The sequence below is a fragment of the Hyperolius riggenbachi genome, chromosome 7 (genome assembly GCF_040937935.1).
Source record: "Hyperolius riggenbachi isolate aHypRig1 chromosome 7, aHypRig1.pri, whole genome shotgun sequence".
Classification (NCBI taxonomy): Eukaryota; Metazoa; Chordata; class Amphibia; order Anura; family Hyperoliidae; genus Hyperolius; species Hyperolius riggenbachi.
Genome location: NC_090652.1, coordinates 120,668,964 through 120,690,268, shown reverse-complemented (window position 1 = coordinate 120,690,268; position 21,305 = coordinate 120,668,964). Strand labels below are relative to the sequence as shown.

Sequence of the window (21,305 nt, the reverse complement as noted above, 5' to 3'; positions counted from 1 at the left end):
CTCACCCCTACATGCAGATATCTTCTTCCTCCTTCAGTCCATTCTCTTCCATTGGTAACAGGTAACATAAGTCACCACAGGGAACGCTGTTACCAATGTGACGGAAGGAGAAGATTGCAGTGTGTGGATGTCAGAAAGGTGATTTATCGCGCCCTCCGCTGCTGTACCCCATCCATCTGCTGCTGCACTCCGCCCCTCTGCTGCTGCACTTCGGGTGGGCACCTGCCCTGCCCATCCCAAAAAACGGGGGCTGCATATGAGCTATAATTACTTTGGATCTTGGCTGACCAAGGTTTGCTATTTTTTTTTTCACTGATTGGATGTGAATGAAACCCAAGTTGTATATAATCTTGTGCTGGCCTGAACCTTGTGTTGGTATTGATTCTTAGGGTCCTTTTAAACTTAAACCGTTGCGTTGGACATGCGTTTGAGTTAGTGCACGTTAGTGAGCATTTTTCTCCTTGAAATGTAACAAAAACCTACTTGTTACAATCAGGGCTGTGGAGTCGGAGTCGTGGCAGTTTTGGGCACCCAAAGTCGGAGTCATTGATTTCATAAACTGAGTGGGAGTCGGAAGATTTTTGTACCGACTCCACAGCCTTGGTTACAATCTGCACACACTGGCATCCGCAAAAAAGAGTGCTGCACCTTTTTTTTTTTTTTTTTTTTTGCGGATGAGAGCGTGTGGGGATTGTAACAAATAGGTTTTTGTTACATTTCGGGGGGAAAAAAAGGTGTACTAATGCAAACGTATGCCGAATGCAATGGATTAAGTGTAAAAGGACCCTAAATCCGCTGTGTTGCGCATGCATTTGAGTTAGCGTGTGTTGGTACGTGTTGGTTTTCCTCCAAAATGTAATAAAAACCTTGTTGTTTCATTCCCCATGCTGGCATGCGCAAAAAACAGTGCTGCACTCATTTCTGCAGATGCCAGCGAATGAAACCATATTGTTTTGTATTACATTTCGAGCAAAAAAAACACGTACCAACGCACGCTAACTCAAAAGCTTGTGCAATGCAGCGGATTAAGTGTAAAAGGGCCCTTAACGTTTCATATGAGCATATGAAATGCAAAAACCCGGTTAAACATTGTAGTTGTTTAAACAATTGTACTTACAGGAGATTTGCATGCATAAAATACGTGTTCTGAATATTTTGAAATGTGCGTCTTTCAGAAAACTTGGCCAAATTATTTAGTTTGACGGATCAAAATTCTCCTGAGCGAGTGGCGTTTGTGTCCCGGGCACTGAAGTGGTCCTCGGGAGGGTCTGGAAAACTAGGTCATCCAAAGCTGCACCAATTACTAGCCATAACATTATGGAAAGGTATGTCTTGTGCAATATAGGGTAATGCTTGTCTGTCATAACTGCATCACTACGTTATGTGGTCTTAGTCACTGTTCCTAATGGCTTTTGTCAAGTGTGACGGTTATTCCTAATTTTATAAACTTGTATGTGTAAATAATCATTTCTAATGCCTTAAAATGTGTTATCCTTTATCCAATAGTGTGTCAGGACAGTGTTTGTAATACATGGTATTATTACATGATTCTGTAGACTTTTCTTCTAAGTTCTCGTTGGATGATTACTCATTTTTTCTACAAAATACCTTTTCAGCAGCTAGCGAGCAGAAAAGCATTTGACAACCTTAGGTGGCTTTTGGCAAATGCGACACGTTTTGAACCCCGCAGGGGGACACGGACGTTCCACGGTTAGCCGATCCTATGAAACGAGATGACAGGATTTACCTCAGCCAATGGTCAATGATCGTGCTGGCGGCTGTCTATTGACTTAAATGGTGAAGTAGTGCTTAAACGATGAGCACCGCGGCCGTCGTTTAACGCCTTGGAGACGTCCGTGTGAACAGGCTCAAAATTATAGGAGGAAACATAATCTCAAGCTTGAGTAAACTCGGCACTGTACGGGCCCTTTTCCACCAGCGCGTTTGCGCTGGCTGAATCGCAAAGACGCAAACCGCTAGCGATTTTACAATCGCTACGGTTTGCTTTTTAACATAGGAATCGCGGTAGGTCATTTCCACTACCGCGATTCGTTTTTTACGGGAACGCGAACGCGCGGCGGAGCGATATTTGCCACGATTTTGCTATGCAGTGCATAGCATAGCAAAATCGCGGCCGCAAACGTCGGGGAATCGCCGGTAATTGCGATTCAGCAATCGCTAGCGTTCAGCGTGAACGCTAGCGACTGCTAGTGGAAAAGGGCCCTTAAAGGTATTTTGGGCACATTTTTTTGCCTGCTGGAGGCTAAGAAGAGCAATGATATGGTGTGAAAACCGCTGTGAGAAATGTTAAGTCAGGGCCTTTAAACTTTTTTTTATCACCTGTTTAATGTGGGAGTAATCAATTTGTGTGCTATATATTCTCTAGGGTTAAACTTTAGTAGATCTGGTAATTGTTCTGTTATGGAAATCCTATCTGAATCTCCTGATGTAGATCCATTTGCCACACTGGCTGACTTCAGATGAGACATGGCTGTGAGCTGGTATTACCCACTAGAATATTATTACAGCTCATAACTTCATGCAAGTAGCAATATCAGATGTTGTGAGGAAGTTAGAGATAACATTTTATTTGCTCCTCCATTATTCTGCACTCATTTAGTTTTATATTTCTTTAGTACGTACTTCCTCCTAACCAATTAGCCCAGTTTAACTCTAACCTCCCCACTGATTTCTAACTCTCAAAAATTGTGCTACCTGTCCGTGAGAAGTCTGGTGGTTTGGGCCAGATGACTTGCGCATGTTTGATCTAGCATACCGCTGGAATTGCAAAGTGCCTGTGTATTGAATTCTTTACATGTCAGTAACACTGGATGCCAGGAACGCATGATGTACATTCTGTGCAGTTAGGCTGTTGACATCAGTGGTAACTGGTTGCTCAGCTTCTAGACTGGACTTACTCTGTATAGTGTTCATGCAAGCCTAAAAGTGCTTGTAATCCATGTTTGCTGCTTCCTTGTACTAATTCTCCTGCTGGTGTCTTGGCCATGGAACACATTTTCATGTGTTGAGGGATATAAATATGTTTCTGTGTGGTAACTTTGTGTCTCTCTCAATTTTTTTTTTTCAGAGCAAAATTACTATGAATCCCGCTATCACTTCCTTCATTCCTCAGATGGGGAAGGCTGCGCTAATATGTTAGTAGAATATTCCTCCACCCGTGGCTACCGGAGTGAGGTGGACATGTTCGTAGCACAGGCTGTCTTGCAGTAAGTAGTATTGATTTACTAAGTGCCAAGATATTCCATAACGTCACTGTGGACAAAAGCTAGAGCGACAGCACCAACCTGTATGTTGAATAAGTTGAGAAATTTAGGACTGAATCGCAATATAAAAGACACAACAACAATGCTCCAGAGTGCAGATCAGGATGTCCAGACTGCTGGGTGACAGGGACAAATGTATTCGAACAGCTGTGTCACGTGGTTATTCGCACTTGGTCACAGCAGTCACCGGTCTGGACATCCTTATCTGTACTCTGTACCAACGTTGTTGTGCCTACATTGGGAATAGACAATTCTATATACAGGCTGGTGCTGTCGGTCTATCTTCTGTCTGCTGCTGTCATAATAAGTACAGCCTGTCCCCACCTCATACATAGTGCAAGACTGATCTCAGTGTCCTGTAGGCCTGAACGATTTTAGGAAAAGATTGAATTGCACGATTTCTGTCTGAAATTGTGATTTCGATTCGATTCACGATTTTCAGTGCGCACCGATGGATCAGAACACTGATGGTGAGTATGAGTGCCCCCAGTATAGGTCGCAGTACATGTTAGCCAGAACAGCAGAGATATTATTATTATTGATTTATGAATGCACCGGCATATTCAGAGATGTTATTACATAGCAAAACACAAACGTCAAAACTTTCCAACCAACTAACAAAATGGTGCCAATTTGAGAACAGTTGGAAGTAGTAGGGAAAAAGTGTAGATGGCAATATGCACAGAGACCAACCCCCAAGGTTGTACAGGATCAGTAAGCTATGAAACATCCCCATTTAATGCAGGCGTTATCTAAAGCTGTACTTTTGTCATATCCAGCATATTCTACAGAGACTTGGCTGCTCAGTGAAGGGGACCCTCCATGCTGCAGTCTCTTTAGGGGTGACAGTACAGCAGGTAGTGTGGCAGCTGGATAGAAGCTACTCCTATCATCTGTAGCCTCACATTTAGAAAAGCTCCTACTCTTAGCCAAGCTGTCTGCCGGAGACAATGCCCTGCAGGCTTGTCAGTGCATGCTGTGCTGGCCATGGCTGGAGGTGAAGTGTATTTTTAGAATACCGAGAGCAGATAAGCCTGGCTTGTTTGACTGTACCCAGAGTTCAGCTTTGATGCACCAAACAGTCACTAAGTACACCATCATGTGGACCTTATGCAGCTCACCATAGGAATTTTGTTGTCAAGCACCTGCGGGGCACATTGCAGGGAGTGCTTCCGTGTAGAGGCAGAGCTTTGGGCTGCAGCTCTGCCTCTACTCACATCAATCTGCGCTGATCGCCACCTCTCCCTTTCTGTCTTCTTTCACTGAGGGGCAGGGGAGAGGCGGCAATCAGCTCAGATTGACACTAATGGAGACAGAGCTACAGCCCAAAGCTCTGCCTCCCCGGGCAGCAAAATCCTCCACCAGGAAAGTCATGGATTTATGCCCTGGGAGTTTGGGGTGATTTATTTAGTGTTCAGCCGCGGGGATGCGTCGTTTGTTAGGGCATTGATGTTAAAGGGATTTCTAAAAGAAAAACCTGTATTTTGCAAGACTTCAGAGTCTCTTTAAATGTTCAGTCAGAATTGGTCCCATTCTTCTAATTCCATAGCTGTAAAAGAGTGGCATTTTTATACCGTTTTTAATTCACTGCACACCTCGGGCTGTATAGATGGAACCAGGAAGTGAAGAAGGCCAAGACAGATGAGCCTCCAAGGAAGTGACCTGGCTATTGAATGCAGATGCTGAATTTCAAGTTATGAAGGGAATCTTTTTCTCTTTGTGACAACAGCCTGTAACAGATATGTGTTTTTAAAATCGGAGTCTTCTTTTTTTAGTGAAGTATGTCTTACCTGAGACGACTACTATTTACCCATACTGTCTTTCTAAACATTAACTTGTTGTCCTGATGGAAAATCCCAATTAATGTACACTCTGAGCACAAGCATATGTTTATATCCAGCAGGATTATTTGTATTATTTAGTATTTATATAGCGCCGACATCGTATACAGCGCTGCACAGAGTATATTGTCTTGTCACTAACTGACCCTCAGAGGATCTAATCCCTACCATAGTCATATGTCTGTGTGTATCGTGTAGTGTATATATTGTAGTCTAGGGCCAATTTTAGGGGGAAGCCAATGAACTTATCTGTATGTTTTTGGGATGTGGGAGAAAACCAAAGTGCCCGGAGGAAACCCATGTAGACACGGGGAGAACATACAAACTCCATGCTGATAGTGACCTGGCTGGAATTTGAACCAGGGATCCAGCGCTGCAAGATAAGAGTGCTAACCGCACATCCGTAGTGCAGTAGCTCTCCTCTGAGATTGGAATGGAAGGGGGCGGTGGATAGACAGGGAACGGGCAGAGGAGAGCCAGTGAGAAGGCTCTGATAGGCAGGGAAGGGGCGTTAGCAGAAGTTCCTCTCCTCCTAGGAGGAATACCCCTTCCCTATTATTTCGCTGGCAAGCTGCTTGTCGCCAGATTGGGGGGAGGGCTAGTGGTGCGCAGGGGGAATGAGTGGCGAGGAGGGCACATAGAGGCATGCCTTTCAGGTTGGAACATGTCTCTGTCCCATTTTTTATTTTTTTTTTTACATTTAAAACGGTCTCAGGTACACTTTAATGTATTTCTCCTGTAGTAATAGTCTTATCCGAATACCATCATCTGCCCCTGGGCCTACCGGTATTTCCTAACATGTTGCCATCACCTATTCCTGACCTGAATTCTGTCACTGATCTCCCTTAACTTGATACCGTTCACCTGCTTCTACACCGACCTAAAGCATATCACTGTTCTACTGTATCCTATAGTGACCTAAAGCCTCTCGCTGCTCTCTCCTAACCTGATGCCATCTCCTACTCCTACACTGACCTCCCCTGACATTCCTCACTCCTGCAAATATTGATGTGTATGTGGACAGTGTCATTACTGTGACATATCTAGTTTTCTCTTTCCATACGTCCAAGAGTGTAGCTGGATGGCATGAGGTAATTAAAAACAGTGCTTTTGTGACGGTTTTGCTTACTGCAAGCTTGTAGTGAGAGGAACATGGAGGCTGCCATCTTTATTTTCTTTTAAAATCCTCGTTTTACTACCACGCTGATCCTTTGTCTCTGATGGCTTCTGTATCCATGGGCCCAGAACTATGTAGGCCAGGGGTTGTGACTGAAGTGTGACTTTACTGCATGCCTGTTCCGGGTGGGACACTGACACTACTGCCTGATAACCAGGGAAATAACATGGTTTTACACAGTATAAACATGGCAACCTCCTCTATATCGCTCTCAGGTTCTATATTAATATTAGATGTCTTCTATGAAGGGTCATTACATTTTTTTTTCATTGTTCTTTCAGATTTCTGTGTTTAAAAAACAAAACCAGTGCATCGGTGGTCTTCACAACGTATACGGAGAAGCACCCGTCAATAGAGAGGGGGCCTCCTTTTGTACAGCCCCTTTTAAACTTCATTTGGTTTCTACTACTGGCTGTAGAGGGGTAAGTGGGTTTTGGCTTGGATAAAGGACCACTCTCGCGAAAAAATTGTAAAAATTTAAAATACATGTGAACGTATACAAATAAGAAGTATGTTTCTTCCAGAGTAAAATGAGTCATAAATTACTTTCTCCTATGTTGCTGTCCCTTACAATAGGTAGTAGAAATCTGACAGAACCAGCAGGTTTTGGACTAGCCCATCTCCTCATGGGGATTCTCATGGTTTTGTTTCCTTTCAAAACCATTTAGTGAATGGCAGTTGCTTTGTCCAATTGCCAAAAAATTGTGCAGCGAGCAGGGAGGCTGGCCAGCATCATTGTGTAAATCCTTTTCAAAGACTGTCTTTATAAAGAATAAAAGCTTTGCTGAGAATCCCCCATGTGGAGATGTGATAGTCCAAAACCGGTTCTGTCAGATTCCTACTACTTACTGTAAGTGACAGCAACATAGGAGAAAAGTAATTTATGGCTCATTTTACTCTGGGAGAAATGTACTCCTTATTTGCATGTGTCTACGTGTATTTTAGATTTTAACATTTTTGCGATAGTCGTCCTAGGTCTTGTGTTTTTTGGGTGTGTGTGTGTGTGTGTGTGTTTTTTTTTTTTTTTTTTTTGGGGGGGGGGGGAGACTACTAACTTTAAAAGCTCTTGCTAATGCAATGTTGTGAGTGATTTTCATGCGTTTGTTCATGGAATCACATCCTTCAAGTGAGAACACACACATAGCATTATATTAGCAATACTTTAGACAGGATAAGGTGGACCTTATAAAAACAGAGGAACCAAGAGCCCAGATGGTGTAATACATTTAAGAGAGGTATCAGTCAGAGGTGGTTGTACTCACAAAGGTGGGTAGCACCATCCAACAAAGGCTTTTAGAGAATAAGTCTCCACACGGGTACAGGATCTATCATGTATGTCTGTCGCTCTCTCTGGAAAAACAGGACCAAGAACTCCATAAGCTATTCCTAGAGGAGGTCACCCCCCAGGAGGAGGAGTGTGATACACAAATCTGATACACACAGATCAAATATTTAAAATCTAGAACATGAAAAATTGAGGTGCCATACCTCAATGACCACATCATTTAGGTACAGGACAACGGTTTATTAGCACTAGACAATGCATTTCGTGAGCCCAAATGTCTACTTCATCAGGCCAAAATTAAGTTCTGGTGGTGAAATAAAGCCAGATATAGAGCGCCTCTCAAGCTCTTGCAGTGTGAACCAGATGATTTGCATTCAATTGATTTTCTGCATCTAACATTTAGATTCACTTGTTTGTTGCTGGGGTTAATTTTTACAGTGGTCCTGAATTGGCTTGCAGTAACTGAACCTAAATCTGCATAGCATGGAGTACTCTTATCACTTCAGTCATGCTCACGTGTTCCAAGGCCAGGGGCCACGGACATACTTATTGTTGTGAGAATGTTCTGTTCAGTTTCCCATGAAAAGATCCCTGCATGAGTCCAGCATAGGTGCTTCATGGGTATAGGCTGGTTTAGTGGTACCTGTCAGCCATTGGGCCCTAATGAGGAATATAGCAGTATTACAGCGTGCTATAGAGCAATAGTTAAAAGTTTGTACTAGTATGGTAATTATGTGGCCACTCCTCAGACTGGTGCGATCATGATATGTGTTTGGTTTATAATTCTGCTGCAGTCACTTGTAATGATTAGAGGAAGAATGCTGTACCGTCTAAGGCTCCCTGCACACTGCATGCTATTCCGATTTTTAATCAGTTTTTACATCCGATTCCGACTTTTAATCGTTACTGCATGCTGCGTTTTTGTGTTTGCATTCAGGGAAAATCGGAATTGCAAATCTGAATCGGAAAACTGATTTGCAGTGTGCAGGGAGCCAAAGGGGGGGGGGGGGGGGGGGGGGGAATGCATTACCACCACCATAGGCTAAATAGGGAACGCATCCGCTTCTCTGGTATCATCGGTAACTGCACAGACATGCAGCCCAAATAGATCCAATGGATCCGTTACAGGCTGACCAGTATGAGCGACTCCTATATATGAAATAGGAGCTGTTTACTGTCAGTTTTGTGATGGAGTAAAATGAACAAATAATGTCCGTTTTACTCTCAAATGGAAATACAGCCTTACAGTAGTGTACACTGATGGGTTACTTCTGAAGATACTGCTCCTTGAATATCTGTTTGCTGTTTATTTACCTGTGGTGGATGCAGGCGAGCTCCCTAGAAGACTCCAGACATATTCCCAGCTAAGCTGCAGATAGCTCTGTACACATCAGGGTGGAAGACAAGAGCCTCCCAGTGACTGCACAGTATGCACAGGGAAGGGAGGAGGCAGCATGGGATAAGCCTGTGCATAATGAATTCAGTGGCGGCGCTACACTGGGGCTTACCCAGGCTTAAGCCCCAGCTGAGAAGCTGTCAGCCCCCTCAAAAGCCCCCCCTTCCCGGCAGACTCGTACTGAGCCGGCGGGGCTTTTAACCAGGGATGGACATACGGCCGTGCAGCCATATCCGGAGGGGCCCATTAATTTACGGTGACCAGACGTCCTGTTCCGCAGGACTCTGGCCACCCACTTAGCCATTTAACAATACTGATCGGAGCCGGGCAAGTTGCCTCATCAGCTCCGCCCCCTGCGTGTGCCTCCACCTGCCAGTAAAGGCCCTGCACATCCCTCCACAATACGCCTGCAGTAACCAATCACTGCAGCGTCACATCTCGGAGAGCCAATCTGGGTGCAGAGCCGCGCAAGCCACGTGACGCTGCCTGGAAGTGGATGTGTGGCGGGAACCTTGTTAGCACAGCCGAGCTGAGGAATGGGAAAAAGGGCTATGAGAGGCAGTTTGCCTCTGAGCTGGATGTGCAAGCCGAGATGGAAGGTGCGGGAGGAAGGTGCCCTGCCATCATGTTGCATGCGGGAATGGTGCTCCATTGTCTGCATGACTGAGGGCAATCTCTGTGTGTCCCTACTTCTAGAAATAAGGTGAGAGTGCCCTCCCCACCCAGTGTGTGTCACACTCCTCCCTACCTAGTGCCACTTTCCTCCCCACCCAGAGTGTGTCACCCTCCATCCCACCTAGTGTCACTTTCCTCCCCACCCAGTGTGTGACATCCTCCTCCCTACCTAGTGTCACTTTCCTCCCCACCCAGTGTGTGACATCCTCCTCCCTGCCTAGTGTCACTTTCCTCCCCACCCAGTGTGTGACATCCTCCTCCCTACCTTGTGTCACTTTCCTCCCCTCCCAGAGTGTGTCACCCTCCATCCCACCTAGTGCCACTTTCCTCCCCACAGAGTGTGTGACATCCTCCTCCCTACCTAGTGTCACTTTCCTCCCCTCCCAGAGTGTGACATCCTCCTCCCTACCTAGTGTCACTTTTCCTCCCCACCCAGTGTGTGACATCCTCCTCCCTACCTAGTGTCACTTTCCTCCCCTCCCAGAGTGTGACATCCTTCTCCCCACCTATTGTCAACCTCCTCCCCACCCGGTGCATGTCAGCCCCCTCCTCACCCATTGTGCGTCAGCCTCCTCCCCACCCAGTGTGGGTCAGTCTCCTCTCCACTCATTAAGTGCATTTACTGGTGAAAGGATGTCTCTCATTACATGCATTTACTGGGGAAACACTGTCTGTCATTATGTGCATTTACTGGGGAAACGCTGTCTGTCATTATGTGCATTTACTGGGGAAACGCTGTCTGTCATTACATGCATTTACTGGGGAAACGCTGTCTGTCATTATGTGCATTTACTGGGGAAACGCTGTCTGTCATTATGTGCATTTACTGGGGAAACGCTGTCTGTCATTATGTGCATTTACTGGGGAAACGCTGTCTGTCATTATGTGCATTTACTGGGGAAACGCTGTCTGTCATTATGTGCATTTACTGGAGAAACACTGTCTTTCATTATGTGCATTTACTGGGGAAACGCGGTCTGTCATGTGTATTTGCTTCATTTTTTTAATGCAACTACATTAGCTGGTACAACTACATTACAGTTAGCCCCACGCACATAACGTTATGACCATGCCCATTTTTCAGCGGCATGCAAATCTCCCCCCTCATGAGCCCCGCCTGCTAGCCATTGTGCCCCTTTTAAGCCCCCCCAAAAATCTGAAGCTGGAGCCGCCACTGAATGAATTATGGACTATCCATCCTACACATTCACACAGTAGGAAAGATATATGGGCTATTTACTTTGGCAGTGGAGCAGCATGGTGAGCTACAGGGAGTGAGTGGAGTGTTTAAGTCCTACAGTTAAAGTGAACCTGAAATAAGTTTAAAAAAAAAAAAAAAAGATTCACTTACCTGGAGCTTCATGCAGCCGTCCCGCGGCGGTCCTCAAAGCTCCTCCGGTACCTCGCCATGGCTCTGTTTTTTCACGGCCGACTTACAAGTCGACGGCCACTGTGCCTGTGCAGCCCTGGTTACAAGCATCCTCGCTCGCATGGCCGAGAGCGTCCTGTGCAGGGGCAGTATGAGAAAAGGATGGTCCCGGCGACAGGAGCGTGAACGAGAACGCGCGTGGCCAGGGCCCCGCAGGCACAGTGGACGGCGACTGTTTTTAAAACTCATTTCAGGTTCACTTTAAAATTATCCTAAATTGTAAATTGCGACAGACTTTTATGCTAATGTTTGCTGGCTTTTCCTTAAAGTACACCTGAACTGAGACGTATATGGAGGTTGCCATATTTATACACCAGATGCCTGGCTCTCCTGCTGATCTATTTGGCTACTGTAGTATCTGGATCACACGACTTAAAGGGAACCTAAATTGAGGATATGGATTTTTCCTTTTAAAGGGAGCCCGAGGTGATACTATTGAGGCTGCCATATTTATCTCCTTTTAAGCAATACCAGTTGCCTGGCTGCTGTGCTGGTCCTCTGCCTCTAATTCTTTCAACCATAGACCCTGAACAAGCATGCAGCAGGTCAGGGGTTTCTGACAATATTGTCAGAACTGACAAGATTAGCTGCATGCTTGTTTCTGGTGTAATTCAGTTCATTACTGCAGCCAAATAGATCAGCAGGGCTGCCAGTCAACTAGTATTGTTTAAAAGGAAATAAATATGGCAGCCTCCATATCACTCTCACCTCGGGTTCACTTTAAAATACCAGTTGCCTGACTCTCTTCTGCTCATCCTGTGACTCTAATACTTTTAGCCACAGCCCCTGAACAAGCATGCAGATCAGGTGCTCAGACTGAAGTCAGACTGGATTGGCTGCATGCATGTTTCAGGTGTGTGATTCAGCCACTACTGTAGCCACAGAGATCAGCAGGACTGACTAGCAACTGGTATTGTTTTTAAAGGAAACATTCATATCCCTCTGTTAAGGTTCCCTTTAAACATGAGACCTGTACAAAGGACGGCGGATATTTTGGCACCGCCATAGACTTGAATGGGAATTACGGCTATAGCAGCGCTCAGGCTAATTTGGGCGCCGGGAAAAGATGGAGCAATAGCTGGCGGCCGAATTGCATTAAACCCCTGAGGGTCCTTTACTGCCTGGAGGGAGAATAGTAATCTGCACCGCCGGGACTTTTGCAGGAGCGGAGTGAACTGTTTTTTTTTTTTTTAAAAGAATATCAGCCTCCATATGTCTCTCTCACCTCTGGTTACTTTTAAGGCCTCTTTTCCACAGATGTTTGGACTGCTTGTTTGTTGAGCAGTTCAGCGTCCCCTCTGCCACCCATGACTGCAGTTTGGGTCAGTTTCCATATCCACATTAAGGTGTACTGTAATTGCCTTTGGGACTATGGCTTATAAGGCATATCCAGAGAGTCTTGTGGTTGTGAATTTACATACTTGTAGGTGACATTTCAACTTTTTTTTTTTCTCTCTTGCAGTGGGAAATTAACTGTATTTACAGTATTGTGTGAACAGTATCAGCCATCTTTAAAAAGAGATCCTATGTATAATGAGGTAGGTCGGGCATTTGGTGTGTGTCCTATTTGCATCATGACCAGTGTTCTCCCCAGAAAGGTTTTCCAGCCGGGTGGTATGAAATAGTAGCTGTGTGGCATGGAAAAGTTGCTGGGTGGGGCGAGATGAGAATGCAGTGCCGGTGCTTCTGTGCGCAACTCTGCTTATGCTTTGAATGAGGCGAGCCGATGAGAGCCGGGCACTCACCTAAACTAGCCGGGTGGAGCACCCGGGTAAAAGAGCCTGGGGTGAACACTGGTGACTATATTAAGGCGGGTTATCTGAAATCCTTTTATTGCTGATTTACTTCTCTGATTGGTGGATCTCTTTTTTTGTTACAGTATCTGGACAGGATAGGACAACTTTTCTTTGGGGTACCTCCTAAACAGTCATCTTCATATGGGGGATTATTGGGTGAGTAGAAAACCAGAATAATCCCCTTTTCACTTCATCTGTTTTCTCCTTTGATTTTGAAGCGTAATCCAGTCAAATCATTCAATACAGCTAATACGCAAATACCAAATAGCCCCCCCCCCCCCCCCCCCTTACCCTTATATAAAAATGCTGACCCAGTTGTCTCCCCACCTATGTCTCCCTATCCATTGTTCAGGCTGCCATTCTTGTTCATGAACTGGTAGTGCACACTGGAGGGAGCTGCAATGTGATCAGCTGACATTGGTATTTGCATATTAAACCACTTTAGATTTTGACTATACTAGACTGTTCCATAAAAAAAAAGTAATTCTCTTTGATGCTGTGATAACTGGAGTGATCAGCAAAAAGTCTGTATTTCAAAATTAGCAATAAAAAGTAGCACAATATGGTATGTCAGTACCAATTACAAACAATGGTCTGCTTAGCAAACATCACAGTACAGTGAGCATAATACAGATCGATCACATGGAGTCTGATAATAATACATACAAATATATTGGCAAAAGATGCATAGCAATGAGCTTGTACAGATTAAATCAGGCAGTGTGCATCCTGCCTGATTTAATCTGTACAAGCTCATTGCTATGCATCTTTTGCCAATATATTTGTATGTATTATTATCAGACTCCATGTGATCGATCTGTATTATGCTCACTGTACTGTGATGTTTGCTAAGCAGACCATTGTTTGTAATTGGTACTGACATACCATATTGTGCTACTTTTTATTGCTAATTTTGAAATACAGACTTTTTGCATCTATTTCCTTGCTGGTGTGCGAGTCACTGTTGTAAATATTCTGGTATTTAGGGCCACTTTGTGCCCGTTTTATAGACTCAGCACCCATTACATTCATGTAGGCTTCTCTATGCTATTAAGGGTGTGCATACCTTTTTTGTAAATATTGTAACTGGAGTGATCAGGGCATCATTCTACAGAGATTATACAGCTCTGAATGCAGCCAGGTGTATGTTTTCTATGGGTGTGTTCGAACATACAAGGTGTACAGTTCCAATCCTGTAAACTCATGCAAAACTGACATGACTGGATTGGACCGAAAATGTGCGAATGGAGTGGACAGGCCTGTAGAATGTGCTAAATAAACTGTTTGTCTCATGCAGTTGTAATTATTGAGGTTAGCCACCTCATCCTTTTTGTCTTTAGTGTTTTTAACCTACATCTACATCTGAGGACCTCTGTACTCCTTTGTGCAAACCTGAAAGGGATGCTTAAGCCTGAAATAAAAAATCCGTTTTACTCACCTGGGGCTTCTACCAGCCCCCTGCAGCTGTCCTGTGCCCTCAGTCACTCGTGGATCCTCCTGCTAGTTCCGCCAGCTAGTTTTGTTTTCATCCAACAGGTTAACTGCGCCTGCGCAGGCCTGGCCACGCATCTGCTTCTTCGCATTCCCGACAGCACCAGCGTCTTGCGCAAGATGCTATTGCGGACTGGAACGTGAAGAAGCAGACGTGTGGCAGACGTGTTGCAGAAAACAAAACTAGCGTCGGGGGACCGGAGGATCCGTCGGGGTCTGCGAGGGCACGGAACGGCTGCAGGGGGCTGGTAGAAGCCCCAGGTGAGTAAAACTAATTTTTTTATTTCAGGCTTAAGGGCTGGTTTAGACGGACGTTTGGAGGCGTCGCGTTCGTTGGCGTTGCGGCGGTGGGCTTTCAGCAGCGTTCGTGTTGCGTTCGAATGCGGTCGCGTTTTTTCTTCCCCTATGGGGACATTAGCCGTCGCGGTTAACCGCCCCCTGGAACGCCAGGGAAAAATCGGGACCCGAACGCCGCGTTCGTGTAAACGCGCTTGAAAGCTTGGTACAAACACTCCCATTCACTTGAATGGGAGCGTTTAACACCAAGCCCCGAACGCTGGCTGTAAACTCTCCGCAAGCGTCTGTCTGAACCAGCCCTAAGTGTCACTTTAATGAGGCAGGTGGCAGTTTATGGCTATAATGGAAGTCCCTTTCTGTCCCAAGCCATTATAGCACCACCTCCTGGATGAAAGATGTTCCAACTTTTTTTTTTTTTTTCTTTTTTAAATTAAAGAGAACCCGAGGTGGGTTCTGAGAATCCAATTAGCATACAGAGGCTGGTTCTGCATACAATGACCAGCTTCTGTTGCTATACTGTTTCCCCCCAGCCCCCCTCTGCACTCTGCTGTCCCCCATAAATCGCCGTGCTGGCGACACGCAGCGTGTCATCAGCCGGCTGTTTACATGTGAAGTGTCAGTCTCTGCCGCTCCCCCGCCTCCTCTATAGCGCCGGTCCCCGCTCGCGTCCCTTCCCTCCAATCAGTGGGGAGGGAAGGGACGCGGAGGAGGCGGGAGAGCGGCAGACTGACACTTCACATGTAAACAGCCGTCGCCAGCACGGCTATTGATTTATGGGGCATGGCAGAGCACAGGGGGAGACGGTATAGCAACAGAGGCTAGGTATTATATGCAGACCCAGCCTCTGTATGCTAGATTAGATTCTTAGAACCCACCTCGGGTTCTCTTTAATTTAAAAAAGAGAAAAAAAAGTTGGGACGTCTTTCATCCAGGAGGTGGATATTGGTGTATAGTAGTAAATTTTTTTTGTAAGGATGAAAGGCATTCGTTTTAAATGGTGGTTGATAAGGTGCCCATTAATGATACAATCTTGATTGTTTAATCTTACCACTTTGTAATATGAGGGACTACATTTAGTGAATGTTCAGAGCATATTCACTCAGTTTACCCTCCCACTACATGGATTTGGTAAGATTGTACAAGATTGTATCATTAATGGGCACCTTTAAGCAGGGCTGAGGAGTTGGAGCAATTTTAGGTACCTGGAGTCTGAGCCGGAGGTTTCGTAAACTTGAGGAGCAGAGTTGGAGTCGGATGTGTACCGACTCCGCAGCCCTGCTTTTAAGGCACCAATACACTTAGAGTGCAACTGGACGTGGCAAAATGATTCATTCCCCTCAGAGAGGAATCGATTCCCACCACACACAGCACATAGATTTAACTAACTCCAGCGGGGAGTCTTTTGATTCAAGTGCAGTGTTGCAGTGGTCTATGCAGAGGAACACTGAGCCCCTGATCAACTGCTGATCCTGCCCCGCCCTCAATCGGCCTAATGCTTCATACACACTTGAGATAAAAATCTTTGGAAAATGCAAGATCACAGACCAATTTTACCCCCTTCCATGTTGTATGAGAGCCATACTCTACACAGTCTATTCTATGGAGCTGCACTCCACATCAGATAAAATCTTTGCAAGATGCTGCACACAAAGATGCCCGTACATACTTATCTGCAAAAGATCTGTTCCTGCAAAAAAATCCATTCCTGCAAAATGCATTCATAGTCTATGAGATCTGCAGATCCTCATACACACTTGGTTTAACAGACTTCATCTGCATATCTGGCAATCATCTGCAGATCTGAAAATCCATCCTGGTGGATCTGATCTGCAGATGATCTGCAGATAATTGTCTGTTAAACCAAGTGTGTATGAGGATCTGCAGATCTCAGACTATGAATGCATTTTGCAGGAATGGATCTTTTGAAGGAACAGATCTTTTGCAGATAATGATCTTTTGAGTGTGTACGGGCATCTTTGCGTGCAGCATCTTGCAAAGATTTTATCTGATGGGGAGTGCAGCTCAATAGAATAGACTGTGTAGAGTATGGCTCTCATACTACATGAAATGGGGTAAAATTGGTCTGATATCTTTCATTTATCTTTCAAGTGTGTACACACCATAACTCTTCCATCCGGCCTGATCAATAGTTTAGATTGATTTTACGCTTAAATCGGCCTGTAATAATTTACCGTATTTTTCTGAATATGATGCTCCGGAATATGACGCACCTAGGTTTAGAGGATAAAAATCAGGGAAAAAAATAATACATTAAACCTAGGTGCGTCCATGGTGCAGGAGCGTCTTGTGGATCTCTCCCCCCCCCCCCCTCCCCCTCCCCAGCTCTATTTAAGCTACACTAAAACCTTGCTGCCTCACTAACTACCCTACAGTAGCCCCTGCTGCCCCATTAGCTACACCAACCCCCTGCCATCCCCACCAGCTCCATTACCACATTAATTAGCTCCATTAATCAGCACTACTAATTACAACTACAGTACATTAATACTTATACAGCAATCAGAATCTGCAACAAAACTACAAGCAGATACAACAATGTACAGACATTAGTAATAGGTAAAGGTAACAAGTCTTATAATTTTGTTCTGTGGGAGAGGGCCAGTGGAGTGGGCTGTGGGATCAGTGCCCATCCAAAGCACCAGCAGTAGAGGCTGAAGGAGGCAAGGGGGTAATGTCCAGGTCACAGCCAGAGCAGCTTGCTGGGGATGTTGCAGAAGCTGGGTGCTGGTGGGTCTCAGCTGAGGCAGCACGTGCAGCCATTTGTCCCCCTTCTAAGTGTGGCCCCGAAGTGCTGGAGTTGAGTGCCGCTGGTCGGATCCGGCTGCAAGGTGGCAGATATGCTAGGATACCGTGGCCATGATCTCAATGGATGTCGGGGAGAGAGCTGAGTTCAGCCCGCTTGGCTGATGGCTGGAAGTCTGAGGCATGCTATTAGTGCAGAGCGCAGCGGAAGGCATTATTACAGATCCGGACAAGTCCTCCATCTGCTTTTATAGCTTCAATACCGGCGCACGCTGATCCCCGTCTTGTAACCTTCTGGTCTGCCGCTCGTGACCTCGGCGGCTCACGTGCGTCAGGGTCACGCAGTGGGAGAGAGGCAGACCAGGAAGTTACAAGACGGGGATCAGCATGCGCCGGTATTGAAGATATAGAAGCAGATGGAGGACTTGTCCGGATCTGTAATAATGCCTTCCGCTGCGCTCTGCACTAATAGCATGCCTCAGACTTCCAGCCATCAGCCAAGCGGGCTGAACTCCGCTCTCTCCCCGACATCCATTGAGATCATGGCCACGGTATCCTAGCATATCTGCCACTCTGCAGCCGGATCCGACCAGCAGCTATCAGCTCCAGTACTTCAGGGCAACACTTAGGAGGGGGACAAATGGCTGCACGTGCTGCCTCGGGTGCCATATAAATACAAAATTTTAAACATTTGTAATATAAGACTCACTGACTTTTTCTCCCCTCTTTTGGGGGAGAAAAAGTGCGACTTAAATTCCGAAGAATACGTTAATTGAATCTGCCGGGAACATCTCTAAGTGTATGGGTACCTTGCCTCTAAAAAGCCAACAACCAATTATTGCGCCAGCAACTTTATTCAGCACAAGTGCTGAATGAATAAAATGAACCACTAAATTCAATTGCATGTTGTATCCTTTTAGTCAAGACGAACACTAAAGGTGGCCACACACCATACAATTAAAAGATCCAATTGTTCACCAATTGTTTACAAAGCTTTTCTTTGTTTTCGTTCGATAAATCAGATTAAATTTTACTTTTTTTTATTTTTAGATTGGACATGTTGGAAATTTCAGACCAACTTTATCAATAATTGTATGGTGTGTGTGTGATGGATTGTCAATTACTTGATGTACAATTCCAATCAATTTTTTTCTGAGCTTTCAATTATTTTATTCATGATTTGGGAAAAACTGTAACAATTCAAAAATCTGACCAAATGTCACACACACACACACACACACACACACACACACACACACACACACACACACACACACACACACACACACACACACACACACACACACACACACACACACACACACACACACACACACACACACACACACACACACACACACACACACACACACACACACACACACACACACACACACACACACACACACACACACACACACACACACACACACACACACACACACACACACACACACACACACACTGTTCAATCAGTCAGAAAAATTGATTGCTATTCTTGAATTGAACAGATATTTTAAAAATTGTATGGTGTGTGGCCACCTTTAGGCCTGGAACCCACTAGCAGGCTGTTACTACGCAGTTACTAAGCAGTTGTTATTTAAAAAGCTCTTAACTAATGTAATGCTATGGGTGTGATCCCACTTGAGCAATGTGATTTTATAAAAATCTCCCATAGCATTGCATTAGCAAGAGCTTTTCAAATTGCTAAAGCTTAGAAAAGGCTGCTAGTGGGTTTGAGCCCTTAGGCTAGGTTCACAGTGGTCAGTTGTATAATGCGTTATGAGTGTGAACTGCAATGGAGACTGGACATAGACTTTTTAATACAAATCCTGCATCCAGCGAGTTAGAATAACTTAGTTTAGTTCTTCATTTACTTACCAACTCCGCTGGGTGGGTTGGGTTTTATGTTTTTCCTTATTTAATCACTGGAGGTGATCAGTGAGATGCTAATTATTGCTTGCATGCAGATTTAATGTAAATTGTATGCAACTTGGATTCTATGCTGTATATAAACTGGACTTTGGAATCTTGTTGGTCATATTTATGAATCTGCATTGCTGGAAGGAGCATGAGTCCAGCAGAGACTGTGTTGTGTTTCCTATCCGCCCTTTCAGTGTCTGCTTTTGAGGCGAGGGAGGGTTTGCGAGTACCCATTATCCTAGTTCCAAATTTAGGGTTTTTTTTTGCCAAACTGCAGTAGTCAGAATAAGTGTGTCTAATGCAGAATGGGTAGAGTGTAATGTACTGCATGTATTGTATTGCATTCTGCTCTACTTCTCGTTGGGTGAGGGGCCGTTCACATCACAAACGCGGACGGCCACGCATGCGGAACGCAACGCATGCGAACGCACGCCATCCGCGTTTGTATGCGTTGCATGGCTGATCCCATCACTGAAAAGTGAATGGGACAGCCGCGCGTTTTTGCAAAATCTGTGTGCAGCATGCGTTCCCGGACCGCACAGGTCCGGAACGCATGCAGTGTGAACATCAGACAGTGCACTCTATGCACTGTCTGATGTCGTGCGTGTCGGCCTCCTGCACGCGTTTCCAAAACGTGGCTGGAAACGCATGCCGTCTGAATGGGCCCTAAGACTTTATGCACGTTATTCTGACAACCCTTTTATTTGGTACTGCAACATACTGCACTGTTTTTGCCTCCTAGTCTTTTTGAGGTCTTTTTAAACTATTTTTTTCATGTGACCTGTAGGTTGAAACAGAGGCACCAGTACAAGTATAATAACATATATTTAAGCCCATTTAAAAGCAGGAGGTAGTGGTGGACTTGCCTCCCCAAAGTGGACACAGCTCTGTTGATTGTCAACCAGTATCTTTATTCATATACTCCACAGTTCAATGCATTTTGGAGGTTCAATCCTGCTTCATCAGGCAGTAATCGGAGCACACTATTGTGGATATGTCAGGAAACCAAGCGCCTCTCTGAAATCTTTTATATCTTTCATGTAATGACATGTTGGAAAGTAATATATATATATTTTCCTTTTCTATATACAGGTAACCTTCTGAATAGCTTAATGGGGGCTGGTGAGGATGAGGACGATGTGGAAGACGGCCAGGATGACAGCAGCCCCATTGAACTAGATTGAAAGCAAATCTTTCCGACTGGGAGCTGCATGAATCTGAACAATATAAACTGGAGCTCAAAACAGCCTTCTGTCCATGGTGTGAGTCTTTGGAGGGACTTTGGTGATCAGCTGTAATGAGCTGCCCTTGTGCGCCGATGATGGAAGAGTTTAAGTGTTTTGCTCTTAATTGTCATGGGGTAGCTGAAAAGAATAGTTAGAGTGAATGTTGGCAGTCGTACCCAGCCTGCTCTATATATTTTTTATTCTTTCTATAAATGCCAAGCAAGCACATGTTGTTCTTTTTTTTTACAATGTGACAGCCAAGCCGATCAACCCATCATTCACCCTGCATTATATGTCCAGTTCCAGCCTGTCACTCCCCTATATAGCTTCCTGGCACAGCCAAGAGCCAGGTCACCTTGGCAACAAGAACTCGCTAATGTCACTGTTCTACATGAAGATTTGGGGCTTTTGTTTTGTTTCTGCTATGGACCTCTAACCTCCCCGGCCCTCGTATGTGTGTGTCTGCGTGCGTGTGATGGTCTTCTGCTAGAGACAGCCACTATAAACACCCGTCTTGAATTATTTAAACACAGTGGACTTTCTTTTATTATGCAATATTTATTGAAGATAGTGATTTTGTACATTTTGCCCTCCCGCCAGATCCACTACAATAATCAAGTCACATTGGCACTGAAATTATTTTATGTACGAAAAATGGGGGAGTAGTGCTGGTATCGGCGGAACATAAAGAATGCAGTGCTAAAAATAAATCATACAATGTA

The 21,305-nt window shown here is 45.0% G+C and overlaps 1 protein-coding gene across 1 annotated transcript in view; it reads left to right on the top strand.

Moving 5' to 3' along the window:
- The window catches only part of GET4 (guided entry of tail-anchored proteins factor 4), a 35,739-nt gene extending 14,434 nt beyond the window's left edge, over positions 1 to 21,305 (top strand). Inside the window, exons 4-9 of the mRNA XM_068244590.1 lie at positions 1,176 to 1,325; positions 3,089 to 3,227; positions 6,584 to 6,724; positions 12,550 to 12,625; positions 12,967 to 13,039; positions 20,450 to 21,305. Coding sequence (XP_068100691.1) covers positions 1,176 to 1,325; positions 3,089 to 3,227; positions 6,584 to 6,724; positions 12,550 to 12,625; positions 12,967 to 13,039; positions 20,450 to 20,541 — 671 coding nt within the window. The 3' untranslated portion in view covers positions 20,542 to 21,305. The remainder of the gene's footprint in view (positions 1 to 1,175; positions 1,326 to 3,088; positions 3,228 to 6,583; positions 6,725 to 12,549; positions 12,626 to 12,966; positions 13,040 to 20,449) is intronic.